At 36.6% G+C, this 14,291-nt stretch overlaps 1 protein-coding gene across 1 annotated transcript; it reads left to right on the top strand.

Moving 5' to 3' along the window:
- The first annotated feature begins 8,628 nt into the window (after positions 1-8,628).
- LOC143591796 (delta-aminolevulinic acid dehydratase, chloroplastic-like) lies at positions 8,629-12,472 on the top strand. Its single transcript, XM_077071891.1, has 13 exons — positions 8,629-8,796; positions 9,127-9,406; positions 9,493-9,604; positions 9,675-9,748; positions 9,838-9,906; positions 9,978-10,061; positions 10,157-10,226; positions 10,373-10,428; positions 10,513-10,634; positions 10,735-10,806; positions 10,916-10,997; positions 11,077-11,154; positions 12,116-12,472. The coding sequence occupies exons 2-13, from the start codon at positions 9,134-9,136 to the stop codon at positions 12,278-12,280; spliced, it is 1,257 nt and encodes a 418-aa protein (XP_076928006.1). The 5' UTR covers positions 8,629-8,796; positions 9,127-9,133; the 3' UTR covers positions 12,281-12,472.
- Positions 12,473-14,291: the final 1,819 nt, after the last annotated feature.

Below are 14,291 nucleotides of genomic sequence, written 5' to 3'. Positions count from 1 at the left end.
ATTGGTGGATAGAAATGAAAAAGGACATAACTAGTTATGTTTCAAAATGCATAACTTGTTCACAAGTTAAAGCAGAACATCAAAAGCCATCAGGATTACTTCAACAACTAGAAATGCCAGAATGGAAATGGGAATTAATAACAATGAATTTTGTTATCAAATTACCTACCACAAGAAGAGGTAATGACACAATCTGGGTGATTGTGGACAGATTAACAAAATCAGCTCATTTTATACCAATGAAGGAAACTTTCAAAATGGAACAATTACCTAAGCTGTATGTGGACAAAGTTGTCTCATTACATGGAGTTCCATTATCCATTGTATCGGATCGGGATAGCCGTTTTACTTCTCATTTTTGGAAAAGTTTCCAAGTAGCTATGAGAACAAAATTAAATCTGAGCACGGCATACCATCCACAGACTAATGGTCAAAGTGAAAGGACCATACAAACATTGGAAGACATGCTAAGAGCATGTGTAATAGATTTTGGTGGAAATTGGGATGACCATTTACCACTAATAGAATTCTCCTATAATAATAGTTATCATACAAGTATTAATGCTGCCCCATTTGAAGCCCTTTATGGACGAAGGTGTAGAACACCAGTGTGTTGGGCAGAAATAGGAGGAAAACAATTATCTGGTCCTGAAATTATACAAGAGAGCACTGATAAGATAAATCAAGTCAAGGAGAGATTAAAGACCGCATGAGATTGTCATAAAAGTTATGCGGATCATCGACGCAACCATTGGAATTCCAAGTTGGAGACAAAGTGCTACTAAAAGTATCTCCATGGAAAGGAGTAATTCGATTCGGTAAGAGAGGAAAGTTAAGTCCAAGATTTGTTGGACCATTTCAAATTCTCAAACGAATTGGGCCAGTAGCCTATCAGCTAGAATTACCAGAAGAAATGACAGGTATACATGATGTATTTCATGTAAGTAACTTAAGGAATTGTTTAGCTGATAAAACACTAGAAGTACCCCTTCAAGATATAAAAGTAAATGAAAAGTTGAAATTCGTCGAGCAACCTTTGCTAATTGAAGATAGAAAGATCAAGAATCTCAAACATAAAAGAATAGTTCTGGTCAAAGTGAAGTGGGATTCAAAACGTGGACCAGAATATACTTGGGAATTGGAATCTGAAATGAAACGAAAGTACCCACACTTATTCCAATCAAATCTCGAGGACGAGATTCAAAATAAGGAGGGAAGATTATAACAAACCACAAATAAAGGATAAAGAGATAAGTGAAGGAAATTCCATCCCACATTGGTGGAGGAAAGAAATGGAGAAGGAACCACCATAGTATAAATAGGTTTGTAAGTTCTTGTCCCATATCGCTAGATTAACAAACTAGTGAGCTCTTTATAAGAAAGAAAATTTCTATGTTAATGTTCTTATTAGACATATCACACCCAGTGGTCCTAGCGGAGGGTGCGAAGCACCCGAATGCGCATGCGCACGGGCTCGGGCTCGGGCACGGGCACGGGTTCGGGCGAAGTGCGATGGGCGCAATGTGGCGCTTTGATGGCGCACTTTGCACTTCGCACGCTCGCATCGCCGCGAGCCGCATTAAGGGCCGCATCCTTCCATCGCGATACACGACGGGTTTAGACTGCCCATCGCGTACCGCGACGTGGAGGTTACGCAGAGGACACGTAGCCTGCCACGTGGCATGCCACGTAGCAGGCCTAGGGCTGACTCGACATAGCTACAAGATTCTTCGCGATACGCGACGGCCGTTGTGTATGCCTATCGCGTACCGCGATGAGGTCCAAAATCAGCTATAAATAGGTTGAGAATGGGGCGTTCATTCTTTGCACCAAAAGCTTTGTTCTCTCTAAATTCTCACACACACACATATAATTATATATTAATAGTATAATACCCAAGTGATCGTAACGATATCCTATCCGATCGAAAGAAATATACACGAATCCGAAAGCTCTGCCTATTAAGGTAAGACATTGTGCCATCGTGTAAAGTTTCTACTTTCGTGATTATCGTCATGATTATTAGTTTTATACTAACCTAGACATACTACATTGTGTTTATCCTAGGTGCTTAATACCAAGAGGCGTTTTCTTTAATTGTAAACTTGCAAGGTGAGACATTCGAGTTTTTGTACCACTCACATTTGCGTGAGACAACTGTTTTTCCAACACTGTCATGATAATTTGAAAACTTATAAAACTCATGGCAGATGTCTAAATGTTTTCAAATATATTTTTTTAAAGTGTTTTAAATACATTACAGTGATTAAGTCTCTGTAGACTTACGGGATGGTTACTACTGGTATTGTGGGGTTTTGTATACAAGGCTTGCATACTGGGCTATTGCACGTTACTTATTGGACAAGTGTTAGCCAATAAGTAATATGACCACAGTCATAGATACGGTCGAGTGACAAGTATCTTTCGGTAATTTGTAAGCAGGCAGATGTAAAACATCTTAATGTTGTAACTGTAAAATGTGTCATTTACAAATGAATGTACTCACCAGTATTTATTGCTGATCAAATATTTTAAACATGTTTCAGGTGACTTGTTAGAGACAAGGGAATGATGCCTGCGGGCTTACAGCTTAACTAAGTGGCTTGTCACCAGAATAAAGAAACGTGTTTTGTAAATTAGGGTTTAACCCTATAAAACTTATGTTTGTATCAAAAGGGATTAAATTCCCGGTTTACCATAATAATAATCATGGTGTTTTTATAACTCTGATCATTTTTCCTAACTACGATTCTGATGAAATTTCCGCTGCAAAATAATTTAATAAACATCGATACCACCAATCAATGTTCACGACTCCCCTCCCGGGGTATAGGGATCGGGGGCTGTGACAAAATGAGTTTGTTAAATATTGTTGCTTTAAATAGTGTCATGCGCTTATGGGCAATCGTTGCACCCCAGCATGTTCCGCCGCCTTTGGTCGGGGTGTGACATTAACAAATGCACCCGCGGTATTTATGGACCTCATGAACCGCGTTTGCAAACCATTCCTTGATAAATTCCTTATTGTGTTTATTGACGACATCCTTATCTTTTCTAAATCTAAAGCCGAACATAAACATCATTTGCGTTCCATTCTTGAGCTCCTTAGAATCGAACGACTCTATGCCAAATTCTACAAATGTGAATTTTGGATCGAGGAAGTTCAATTTTTAGGACACATCGTAAACGACAAAGGTATTCATGTTGATCCCGCTAAAATTGAGGCCGTTAAGGATTGGAAAACTCCAACGACTCCCACAGAAATTCGATCTTTCCTCGGTTTGGCCGGATATTATCAGCGTTTCATTCGGAATTTTTCCAAGATCTCTTTGCCTCTTACCTCCCTCACTCACAAAGAGTAACCATTCGTTTGGGGTTCGAAGCAAGAGGAAGCCTTTTGTATTCTCAAGGACATGCTTTGCAATGCTCCCGTTCTAACCCTTCCTAATGGAAACGACGATTTTGTTGTATTTTGCGATGCATCCCATCAAGGCCTTGTTTGTGTTCTCATGCAACGAGGTCAAGTCATCACATATGCATCAAGACAACTAAAGGTCAACGAGAAGAACTATACGACTCACAATCTTGAACTTGGTGCCGCTGTTTTCGCTCTCAAAATCTGGAGACATTACCTTTATGGTACGAAATGTGTGGTTTTTACCGATCATAAAAGTCTTCAACATATTTTTAACCAAAAAGATCTTAACATGAGAAAACGACGATGGGCCGAATTACTTAATGATTACGATGGCGAAATTGGCTACCATCCCGGTAAAGCGAATGTTGTCGCCGACGCCCTAAGTCGAAAGGTTAATGTTAAATCCGTTTTGCTTCTAAGCGTTGTTGTTCAAACCAATCTCCAAATTTGTATCTTCCAAGCTCAACGTACCTCCGTCGAAGAAGGTAATATGTACGACGAAATGTCATGTGGGGCTGAGCTTCAACTCGAAACCAAACTCGATGGTCTTTTGTACTTTCTCAATCGTTTGTTGATTCCCGATCACGATGACCTTCGTACTTGTATACTCGACGAAGCTCACAACGCGCGGTATTCCGTTTATCCCGGTGCGGATAAGATGTATTTCTATCTTCGTGCTACCTTTTGGTGGCCGGGTATGAAAAAGGCCGTAGCGTTGTATGTATCTAAATGTCTTACTTGCTCAAAAGTCAAAGCCGAACATCAAAGACCTTTTAGTCTACTCGAGCAACCACCGATTCCCGTTTGGAAATGAGAAGACATTGCTATGACTTTATCACCAAATTACCCAACACCCAAAAAGGAAACGATAGTATTTGGGTGATCATTGATCAATTAACCAAATCTGCTCATTTCATTCCGATCCGCGAAAAGTATTCTGTCGAGCAGCTTGCTCAAATCTATGTTCGGGAAATTGTGTGTCGACACGGTTTTCCATTGTCTATCATTTCCGATCGCGATGCCCGTTTTACCTCTCATTTTTGGCGTTCACTTCAAGAAGCTTTGGGAACACGTCTCGATCTTAGCACCGCTTATCATCCTCAAACGGATGGTCAATCTGAACGTACGATTCAAACACTCAAGGATATGCTACGAGCGTGTGTTCTTGATTTCCGTGGGAATTGGGATTCTCACATTCCGTTCATCGAGTTCTCCTATAACAATATCTACCATTCTAGCATTGATATGGCTCCTTTTCAAGCTCTTTACGGTCGTAAATGCCGTTCCCCGATTATTTAGAACGAAATCGGTGAAGCTCAAATCACGAGATCCGAAATGGTCCAAGAAGCTACCGATGTCATTTATCAAATCCATAAGAACCTCCTAGCCGCTAGAAGTCGTCAAAAGAGTTACGCTGACAAATGGCGAAAACCTATCGAATTTAATGTCGACGATCTTTTCCTTCTAAAAGTATTTACTTGGAAGGGGGTAGTTCATTTTGGAAAGAAGGGTAAGCTATCTTCTCATTTTGTTGGTCCTTTCAAAATCCTTGAGCACGTTGGGAAAGTAGCTTATCGACTCGAACTGCCGCAAGACCTTGCCGGTGTCCATCCGACATTTCATGTTTCGAATCTTAAAAAGTGCTTAGCCGAGGTTCATCTCCATATACCTCTTGACGAATTACATATCGATGAGTCGATGATCATGGTTGAATGACCTGGTGAGATCATGGATCGCAACGAGAAGAAAACTAAGCATAGTCGTATTTGGTTAGTCAAAGTTCGATGGGAATCATGGTGCAGCGAAGAGTTTACTTGGGAACGAGAAGACGCAATGAAAGACAAGTATCCACATTTGTTTGCATCGTCGTCTTCATCTTAATTTCGGGACGTAATTTTCTAAAGTAGGGAATACTTGACATTTGTCAAATTTGGGTCTCGATAGTATTCGTATTCGTGTTGTTTTATGTTGTAAACCGACCCGCTTTGTAAACCGAAACTCATGATATATAAAATATTGGATTTTATGTTACATTATTGTTTTATACTTTTCGGGTCTCAAAATCACCCGTTTCGGTCCCTAAAATGGCCTTAAAACACTTAAAAACAACTACGGGGACCAAAACTACCAATTTTGAAAGTTCAGAATTTTCCCTTTGTGACGTTAGCGCCACACTAAGATCAAGGGGCAGAGACCTTAGTGCCACGCTAAGGAGGTCTGCACAGAAGTCGTTTTTTGTTAGTTTTTAAGCAAACATGTGACTTAAACCATCCCATTTTCATGAAAACCCTTTATGCTTGACCCTTACAACTTACCCTATATATACACCACCATTTCCACCCATTAATCCCTGCTACAACACCAAAAACTCTCTCATATTCAAAGATCTAAAGGTTGTTTTCTTAGTTTTCTTGAATGTTTGACTTCTAAAAGTCAAACTGAGTTATTTCTTTCATTCTAATTAGCTTATGTAGTCTTATTTATACTTGAATATGGTGGTACAACATATGTATAACACACACCCCTTGTTACATTTGGTAGTTGCTTCCTCGACTCCGGTTGGTTAAGCTTTGGACTTCGTAAGGCAAGGCTACATGTAGGACTTTCATGGTCCTTGATATATATACACTTATATAACTTGTTGCACATATTAATCTTGTTTAACTTATGCTCTTTTAGTTTGTTTGTCATATTTATGAAGTTCCATGGTGGGGGTTTGTAAAGACTAACCTCGGTTTAACCGTAAATAGTCCAAACCGTGAACCGAACTTGTTACTAGTTTTGTTAAATAATTGTTTTAAACATGCTTTATGTTAAATTAAGTTTCTAAATTCATTTGTACAAGTTCTTGGTTATTTGGGCATGTGGAAGCTATCAAGGAACGTATTGTGAGATGGAAACCGGACCAATTCGATTTTTTACTCGCATAAGACATACAAGTGTGTTTTTAGCTATCAAGACTTGTATATTTCTTTAAAAATAGTTTACAAAATGATTTTAATTATTTTCTTTAAGTACTTGGAAATGTTGGATCCAACTTGATCTCATAACATAGTTTGGACCAACAAAACCGAACACTCGCTTAACGTGCGTTGTTAGTTCTAAAACAATAGAACTACATACTTGGTTAAGTTTTAATAAGTTTTATTGAGTTATCTCATAACATTCATTATTTTGGAAAGTTGACTTTGGGTTTGATCAATTATCAAGACCCGAACCAACAACCCGAACACTCATTAAATACCTGTTTTAGTATCTTTGTCCCAAAAGAACTTGCATTTTTTGGTTAAGTAAATATTAAGGTTAGATACTTTAACCCGGTTTCGAGCAAACTTACATTTTAAAGGGTATTCTAAATTCTTAAATATTTATATTATAAACCTTGAACTTGAATTGTTTACTTTTTGCAACAATTATTTTATTTAAAGATCTTCAAGACAACCTTTCTAAATCCAAGACTTTCTTTTATTTAGGCTTCATACGTTAACTCGTCGTTCCGGCAAATCTTCAAATTACCAACTTTTCAAGTTTATTACTTGAACGTGAGTACATTCATCCCTCGTTTTTGATATTTTGTTTTGGGGGTGACATTTCATACTTATTCAAATTAAATGCTTTATATTTGAGTCTTAAACGATAAACATTATTGTATTCTTTTCTTAAATAAATGCTCGATTTGGTGTTCTATGCCTACATGATTATATGCTTATGTGTTTACCGCTTTGGAGGGTTGAATCATAAATACGTGAACTATAAGGTATTCTCTTATAACACGGTGCCGTTAATGTAAACTTATTAACGACCTCATGAAATCCAAATCTATTTGGTATTCTCTTATAGACGGTGCCGCTAATGTATTCTTATTAGCGACCTCATATTATCCAAAATATTGCTATTTATTTCTTGTTCTGCATACAAGATTGTGTCTTTTATTACTGTATACTTATATGTTCAAACTTATGAATTGCTCACCAACCTTTGTGTTGACAAACTTTATTTTATGAAATGTTACAGGTTTGCATCTAGGTTGATTTGGAGTTTGGAGAAGAAAACGTCACAAATACTGTTTGGATATTAGCAAAAATGAACAATATTTGATTTGCTATATTTTGTTGTATTTGACTTACGAATATTTGGTTATGTGACATTTTCGATGTTGTGAAACGAAATAAGTTTGTTAAATATTGTCGCTTTAAATAGAGTCATGCGCTTATGGGCAATCGTCGCATCCCAGCATGTTCCGCCGCCTTTGGTCGAGGTGTGACACTCATTCTATTTTTGGCCTAGAAAAATCTTCGCATTTGGCCCAAAACTTTGTTTGCTTTCTCAGAGTCGGCTCTGCAAGTCACCAACTAATTATCTATCCATGATAAATCATTCTAACGTAAATGTGTATTTTTGAAAACTAACATTCACATTCACAAAAAGAACACCGTGAAAGTACTTTTAACATTAAAATGACTAAAATGCCTAGATTTTTATAAAGAATATAATCTTGTATAGAATTAGGGGCTCAAACGAGCGGAGTTGTTTGTGAGCTACTTGAGCTTGGATAGATAAAAACTCAAAACAAGTTAAGCATGAGCCTCTATAGCCCAAGCTCGAGCTTGAGTCGAGCTTAAATAAAAGTACTATTAACGTTTCGCTTGGTTAACAAAAATCTGTTTAGAATTTAAGGGTAGAAACTTTGACACAACTCAAAATACGACCCAAACACAACTATGATGATCATTAGGTTTTAGTTTGTCTCTAACAAGTGTAGCAAATGGGTCGTTTTCTAGTCAAAGTTTTAACCCGTTTAAATCAAACAGTCTTCAACTTGTGTAACATGTTGACCATAACCCTTTTTGCTGTTTTAACCCACTTTTCACAACCCACCAACACGATTAACACTTTTACAACCTAACTATCACCCGCCAACCCGCTCTAAACAAATTGTTTAATATGTTATGAGTCCGGGTTGCATAATTTGGAGTGTGAAGGGATTATATTCAATGTTCATAACACAAATAAAAATATAGACATGTTCAACTTATTAACCCGTCACCTCTAGTTTACATTACAAACATAGAATCGAGACTCTTTCACCATGTGGTTGATTAATAATAAAATTCATGAAACTTTAAGATGCCGTGTAAATTTGTAAAAACAAAAACTTTAGTGTCATTTTATGGTAAAAGAAAAGAAGAAAATAAATAACAAAATCTGATCTAAAACTAAAACCATGACAGTGTGAACTTCATCCATCATCCTTACCTACTGCTGCTGCTGCTGCTGATAATAATAATAATAATAATAATAATAATAATAATAATCGCTCCCTTCCTCAATCCATCCACTCTTTCCGGCGGCGCTGTATAACTCCTCCGGCAGCTCAGGTATCACATCAATCCAGAAACTCTCTCGTCCTCATAAACTTTAATCGTTCCATCCCGTCATTTGTGTCTTAGGGTTTGATGTATTAAATTGAATTTCAGTCATTTGTTAACTTTGCATTATTTTCTATAAGTTTTATTTCTTCGATTTATTTGTTACATTTGCATTTTTTTCTGGGTTTTATTTCTGTGATTTATTTGTTAAATCTGCTTTTTTTTTTTCTGGGTTTTATTTCTTTGATTTATTGGTCTTTTTTATTTTATGTTACCTTTTTAACATCTCTTCAAAGTTTTTTTTTAATAGCTTTTATTTGTAATTTGTTGTTGGTGTAGAAAAGTTATGGCATTGAATGTTGGAACAATCAAGGGCCTAGATTGCCTGAGTCATGGAAAATTCAATCTGAATGCTCTTCCGACTTGCCCATCGGTATGCAGTATGTCACATAGGCGTATGCTTGTAGTAAAGGCTTCTACAAATGATGGTCCCATCAAAAAGTTGGGTATGAGTGATGCAGAATGTGAAGCTGCGGTTGTCGCTGGAAACGTCCCTGAAGCACCTCCAGTGCCACCCGTTCCCGCATATCCGGCTGGAACTCCCGTGAATGCTTCGATTGTATGTGTTTTCATCTTAAGTTCGTTATCCCAAAGTTATGAATTTGCTTTTTGATCTTTACATGTTACGTCTGTTCATGCATGAAGAACATTACATCTCGGCCGCGTCGTAATCGTCGGTCGGCGGTCTTGAGATCTGCGTTCCAGGAAACAAGCTTGTCGCCTGCAAATTTTGTGTACCCTCTTTTTATTCATGAAGGTCTAAATTGTGGCTAAGACTTTTTTATTTTCTTTATTTTGTGGATCTTTATTCTTCTTTGGATTTGCAGGTGAAGAGGACACACCTATTGGTGCCATGCCTGGTTGCTATAGGCTTGGATGGAGACATGGGCTTGTTGAAGAGGTTAAATTCCATATATAAATATAATATATTGGTTTTGTTAGGATTGTTTGAAACATGTATGAAATGAATGATGCGGTGTTCTATATTAGGTCGCCAAGGCTCGTGATGTTGGGGTCAATAGTGTTGTGCTTTTCCCTAAAGTCCCGGACGCGCTAAAGGTGGTTTTTTATATTTCAATTCGATGTTTCTGTTTCAAAAGTGTAAAATAATGTGGTTTTTGGATCTTTAGAGTCCCACTGGAGATGAAGCATACAATGATAATGGACTGGTACCTCGAACTATTCGGTTGCTTAAGGACAAGTACCCTGATCTTGTAAGAATGTACATCGATTCTTTTTGGTTTTATTTTATTTTGATGAGTTTATTTTTTTGTCAAATGTTTTAATGGTTTAATGTTTATGTTGATAGATTATTTACACTGATGTTGCTCTAGATCCATATTCTTCTGATGGACATGATGGTATCGTTAGAGAAGATGGTAATTTACATACCCTTTTTTTTGTGTCCTAAAGTTCATGTTTTGAGCTTCGATCCGTATCGTGTACAAAATATTGGAAGAAATGATGAAACTTTCTCCTCAATTGCAATTTGATTAATGCACTCATGTGTTACAAAATTATACAGGAGTTATAATGAATGATGAGACTGTTCATCAGTTGTGCAAACAAGCTGTGTCACAGGTATTTGCATATTTTCATTTGTGATATGTTACATACCAAGTGTTTCTGAAAGTTTAGTTTTGGCAATGTGTGTTTCTTTTATAGGCTCGTGCGGGGGCAGATGTTGTAAGCCCGAGTGACATGATGGATGGCCGTGTAGGGGCAATCCGGTCAGCCCTTGATGCTGAAGGTTTCCAACATGTGTCTATTATGTCATATACCGCAAAGTAAATTTCTGATCTAACTCACTAATATAGTACACCACTATATTTATATTTTTTATGTTGGTTAGTTTTTTTAAAAACGTGTTTGATTTGTTATGTACAGATATGCCAGCTCATTTTACGGTCCATTTCGAGAAGCTTTAGACTCAAATCCTCGTTTCGGAGACAAGAAAACGTATGCAGCCTTTGTATAACATTATGTTTCTTTGCTTATTAGTTTTGTAATGTGAAACTTGATAGAATAAACTCAATATAGTGTATTAACTTTGGCTTTTGTGCAAAAGTTACCAAATGAACCCAGCAAACTATAGAGAAGCCCTGATTGAATTGCGTGCAGACCAGTCTGAAGGGGCCGACATCCTTCTGGTCAGTATTTTTCCCTTAAGTTTGATTATTTTACTGTTGAAATAATATCTTAACCACAATCACCTCTGATTGGTCACAGGTAAAACCGGGCTTGCCTTACTTAGATGTTGTTAGGTTGCTCCGTGATAACTCTCCATTGCCAATTGCTGCATATCAGGTAATCTTTAGTTCTAATGTTAATATCAACTGATATGTATCGGGCCATATACACATATACTGTTAACATGTTTTTCTAGTACAAGTTTTGTTTGTGATAGTTGTCTAAAGTACCCTTCTAAGAAAGATGAATAAGGAAGTCGTTTGGATAGGTAAACGAATCGTGTTTGGGCTATACTAATAATAACAGCCCACTTAAAATTCAAGTGAAAAAATAAAATAATTATATCATATTTAAGTTCAACCCATCAACTTAGTTATATACATTTAACCCATTTAAACATGATTACAACCTACTTGACCCGTTTAGATTAACATGTTACACTGTTGTGTTCAGGCTACATGATTTTAATGTGCCGTTAATCTGCCAACCCAACACAGTTGTTGCTAGAGATGTAAACGAGTCAAGCCGCTCGTGAGCTACTTGAGGCTGACTTGCTAAAAGCTCGAATCAAACCGAGCTTAAACAAGCTCGAGCCTGAGCCCGAGCCTCACATGTCAAGCTTGTGCTAGAGCTAGCTTGCGAGTCTATTATTTATATATATTTTATTTAATAAAAATTTGAATTAAATGGTTATCAATATATATCAATTAATAAATTATTAATTAACGAGCCAAGCCCGAGCTTGAAAAACTATTCATGAGCCGAGCTTCAGGTTTATAAATAAAGCTTGAAACAAGTTGAGCTCTCGTGAGTTAAACGGGCCTAGCTAAGCCCAAACGTGCCCAGGCTCTGCTCTGCTCTTTCACACTACTAATCACAGCCCTAGACTTTGACCCATATTATTTCTAAGTGGTATCTGAATTGAACATTCGAAATTTTATGGGTGAAAACATAGATGATTAAATGAAATAGAAATGTTTGGTTCCTATAAAACATGCTAAAAAGTAACTTTTGCAATTTATACATGTAGTGTAGTCGAGTCATTAAATATTTTATTTCATATGTTTTGGGGTTGTAGGTTTCTGGAGAGTACTCGATGATAAAAGCCGGGGGTGTCTTAAAAATGATTGACGAACAAAAAGTAATGCTGGAATCACTCATGTGTTTGAGGCGTGCTGGTGCGGATATCATCCTCACCTATTTCGCATTACAGGCGGCAAGATGCTTGTGTGGCGAGAAGTGACCGTAGCTGGTGGATTTGAGTTCGAATTTCTTGCTAGACGGATATATTTTAAAATTTATTGTTGTCATCATGATAGTAGAAGAAAATAAAAATAAAATTGGAGTTGAAATACCTTTTGGTGTAACCGCTACTTGTGATTGATTGCGTAGTGTTGATATAATTAGCTATGTAGAGGTGAAGCAGCATTTAATATTCTTTAAGTATTATATAAGCACTGCTTGCGGTGCGCGCATATAATATATATATGTGTGAATCCTCGGGTGGGCAAAAGTAAAATTGCACTAATTTTGACGTTATTTTACTAATCTCGTGAAAATAACGTTAAAAGTGGCGGAATGTTAATTAGGTTTCATGTGGTGGCGTTGATAGCCGAAAGACAAGGGCACATGCATCAATCAGCCGGTGTCCCGATGATTGAGTGTTATGTGCCTTATGTCCAAGGCTTGATACAAAACTACTATCGAGCCGGGGGTCTCAACGGAAGCAGCTTTTCTATCCCTGTGGGATAGAGGTAAGGCTGTCTACATCTTACCCTCCTCAGACCCTACCATAGCATTGCTATTGGTGGGATATACTGAGTAGGATGATGATGATGATGATGATAAGTATTATATAAGCTTGGGTTTGTTTCATTTATAATAGTTTTCCATTAATTGTATAATTTACCAAAGAGCTTGAAGTCCAATGGTATTAAGGTGTGTATAATTTATTAATGAGCTTATTTTGATGTGTTTATATCAAATACAAATTAAATTAATGTGGTAATTGTGAGAATCAAGAAGTGTAATTATATATATAAAATAGTGTAGTTACATTATGATGTAATTATATAATTACACTACTTGATTTTTATAATTAGTATATTAATTTAATTTGTATGTTAACTTTTCTTATAATTATGATTATACAAACTATGATATTGCGCGCTAAAAGTTTATTTATTTATTTAAATAAAACCATTTAGGAATATTTAAGAATTTCTACACGATTAAGATGACATTACTTTTATTAAATTGCATTAGAATGCAACTACATGATGTATATATTATCATGTTCATGGTTAGACGTGCAAAAAAACCGTATCTGTATCTGATCTGGTGGAATTGACCTGGAACTGGTTTCGGGTGATACGTGGTGTACCCAATACCTAGTTTGGGTTATTTTATACCCAAAAAATCCTACCCGGCTCTCCCATTTCTTTCAAAAATCGGTTCCTACTAAGTTCTAGTTCCATCCCGGTTCCGGTTGGTATCCGGAATAATCGGTTCCACCGGGTTTTAGCAATAAATGAGCTGCAGTTAACAAAATAGAGCCGTTGGTAGCCGTTTTAGGACTGTTGGAACCGGTTTTTGAGGTCCTAAAACTATATAAACTATACTAGTAGAAGAGCTCACGCGTTGCGGCAGGTATCCTAACTAATGTTAGATAATAGAAGCGGTGACTATAGCAATTGATTAACTATCAGTATTAAGTAGCGCTTTAAAAAACTGAACGTTTTTTATTGAGCCGTTTGGTTAGATTCATTTTGTTGTGTATTACCGGTAAACTCTAGTTTTAAACATTTTATTTTCCGTTCATCCAATAATAGCTATGGTATTACGTATGGTGTGTATGAGTGTATGTCCAATACGATAATTCCATCCGTTATTAGGTTCCTACGTCAACTATATATGATTTTGTCATTATGGAGTTGGAAGTTTTATTGTATATGTAAATGAATTACGTATATGATTAGAAATCGAAAATCTCCGAATGGCGAAGAATGGTAGTTTAATAAGACGATAATTCATGATTAACTGCGAAAAAAATGTATAACATGAGTAATAATAACATCTTATCTCAAATACATATTTTAAGCGTTGTATAATATATCAAAGAAACAAACAATGGTTTTTAATACATTAGGTACAAATTATTAATTAGTATAACTAAAATTTCAAATATCTAACAATTAAGTATAGTGAGGACTGTAGTCATGCATAATTAAAGCTGCTTAATAGTTCCATTATTT

This window comes from Bidens hawaiensis, unplaced genomic scaffold, assembly GCF_021521415.1.
Source record: "Bidens hawaiensis isolate Kalapana, Puna unplaced genomic scaffold, B.hawaiensis_p1.1 tig00040068_1, whole genome shotgun sequence".
NCBI lineage: Eukaryota > Viridiplantae > Streptophyta > Magnoliopsida > Asterales > Asteraceae > Bidens > Bidens hawaiensis.
The sequence above is the reverse complement of the archived record's forward strand: the minus strand, read 5'-3'. Positions and strand labels throughout refer to the sequence as shown.

Coding starts and splice junctions, on each gene's coding strand:
- LOC143591796 (XM_077071891.1), top strand. CDS start 9,134: ATGGCATTGAATGTTGGAACAATCAAGGGCCTAGATTGCCTGAGTCAT. Junction 9,907..9,977: donor AAGTCCCGGACGCGCTAAAG/GTGGTTTTTTAT, acceptor TTGGATCTTTAG/AGTCCCACTGGAGATGAAGC. Junction 10,998..11,076: donor AAGGGGCCGACATCCTTCTG/GTCAGTATTTTT, acceptor GATTGGTCACAG/GTAAAACCGGGCTTGCCTTA.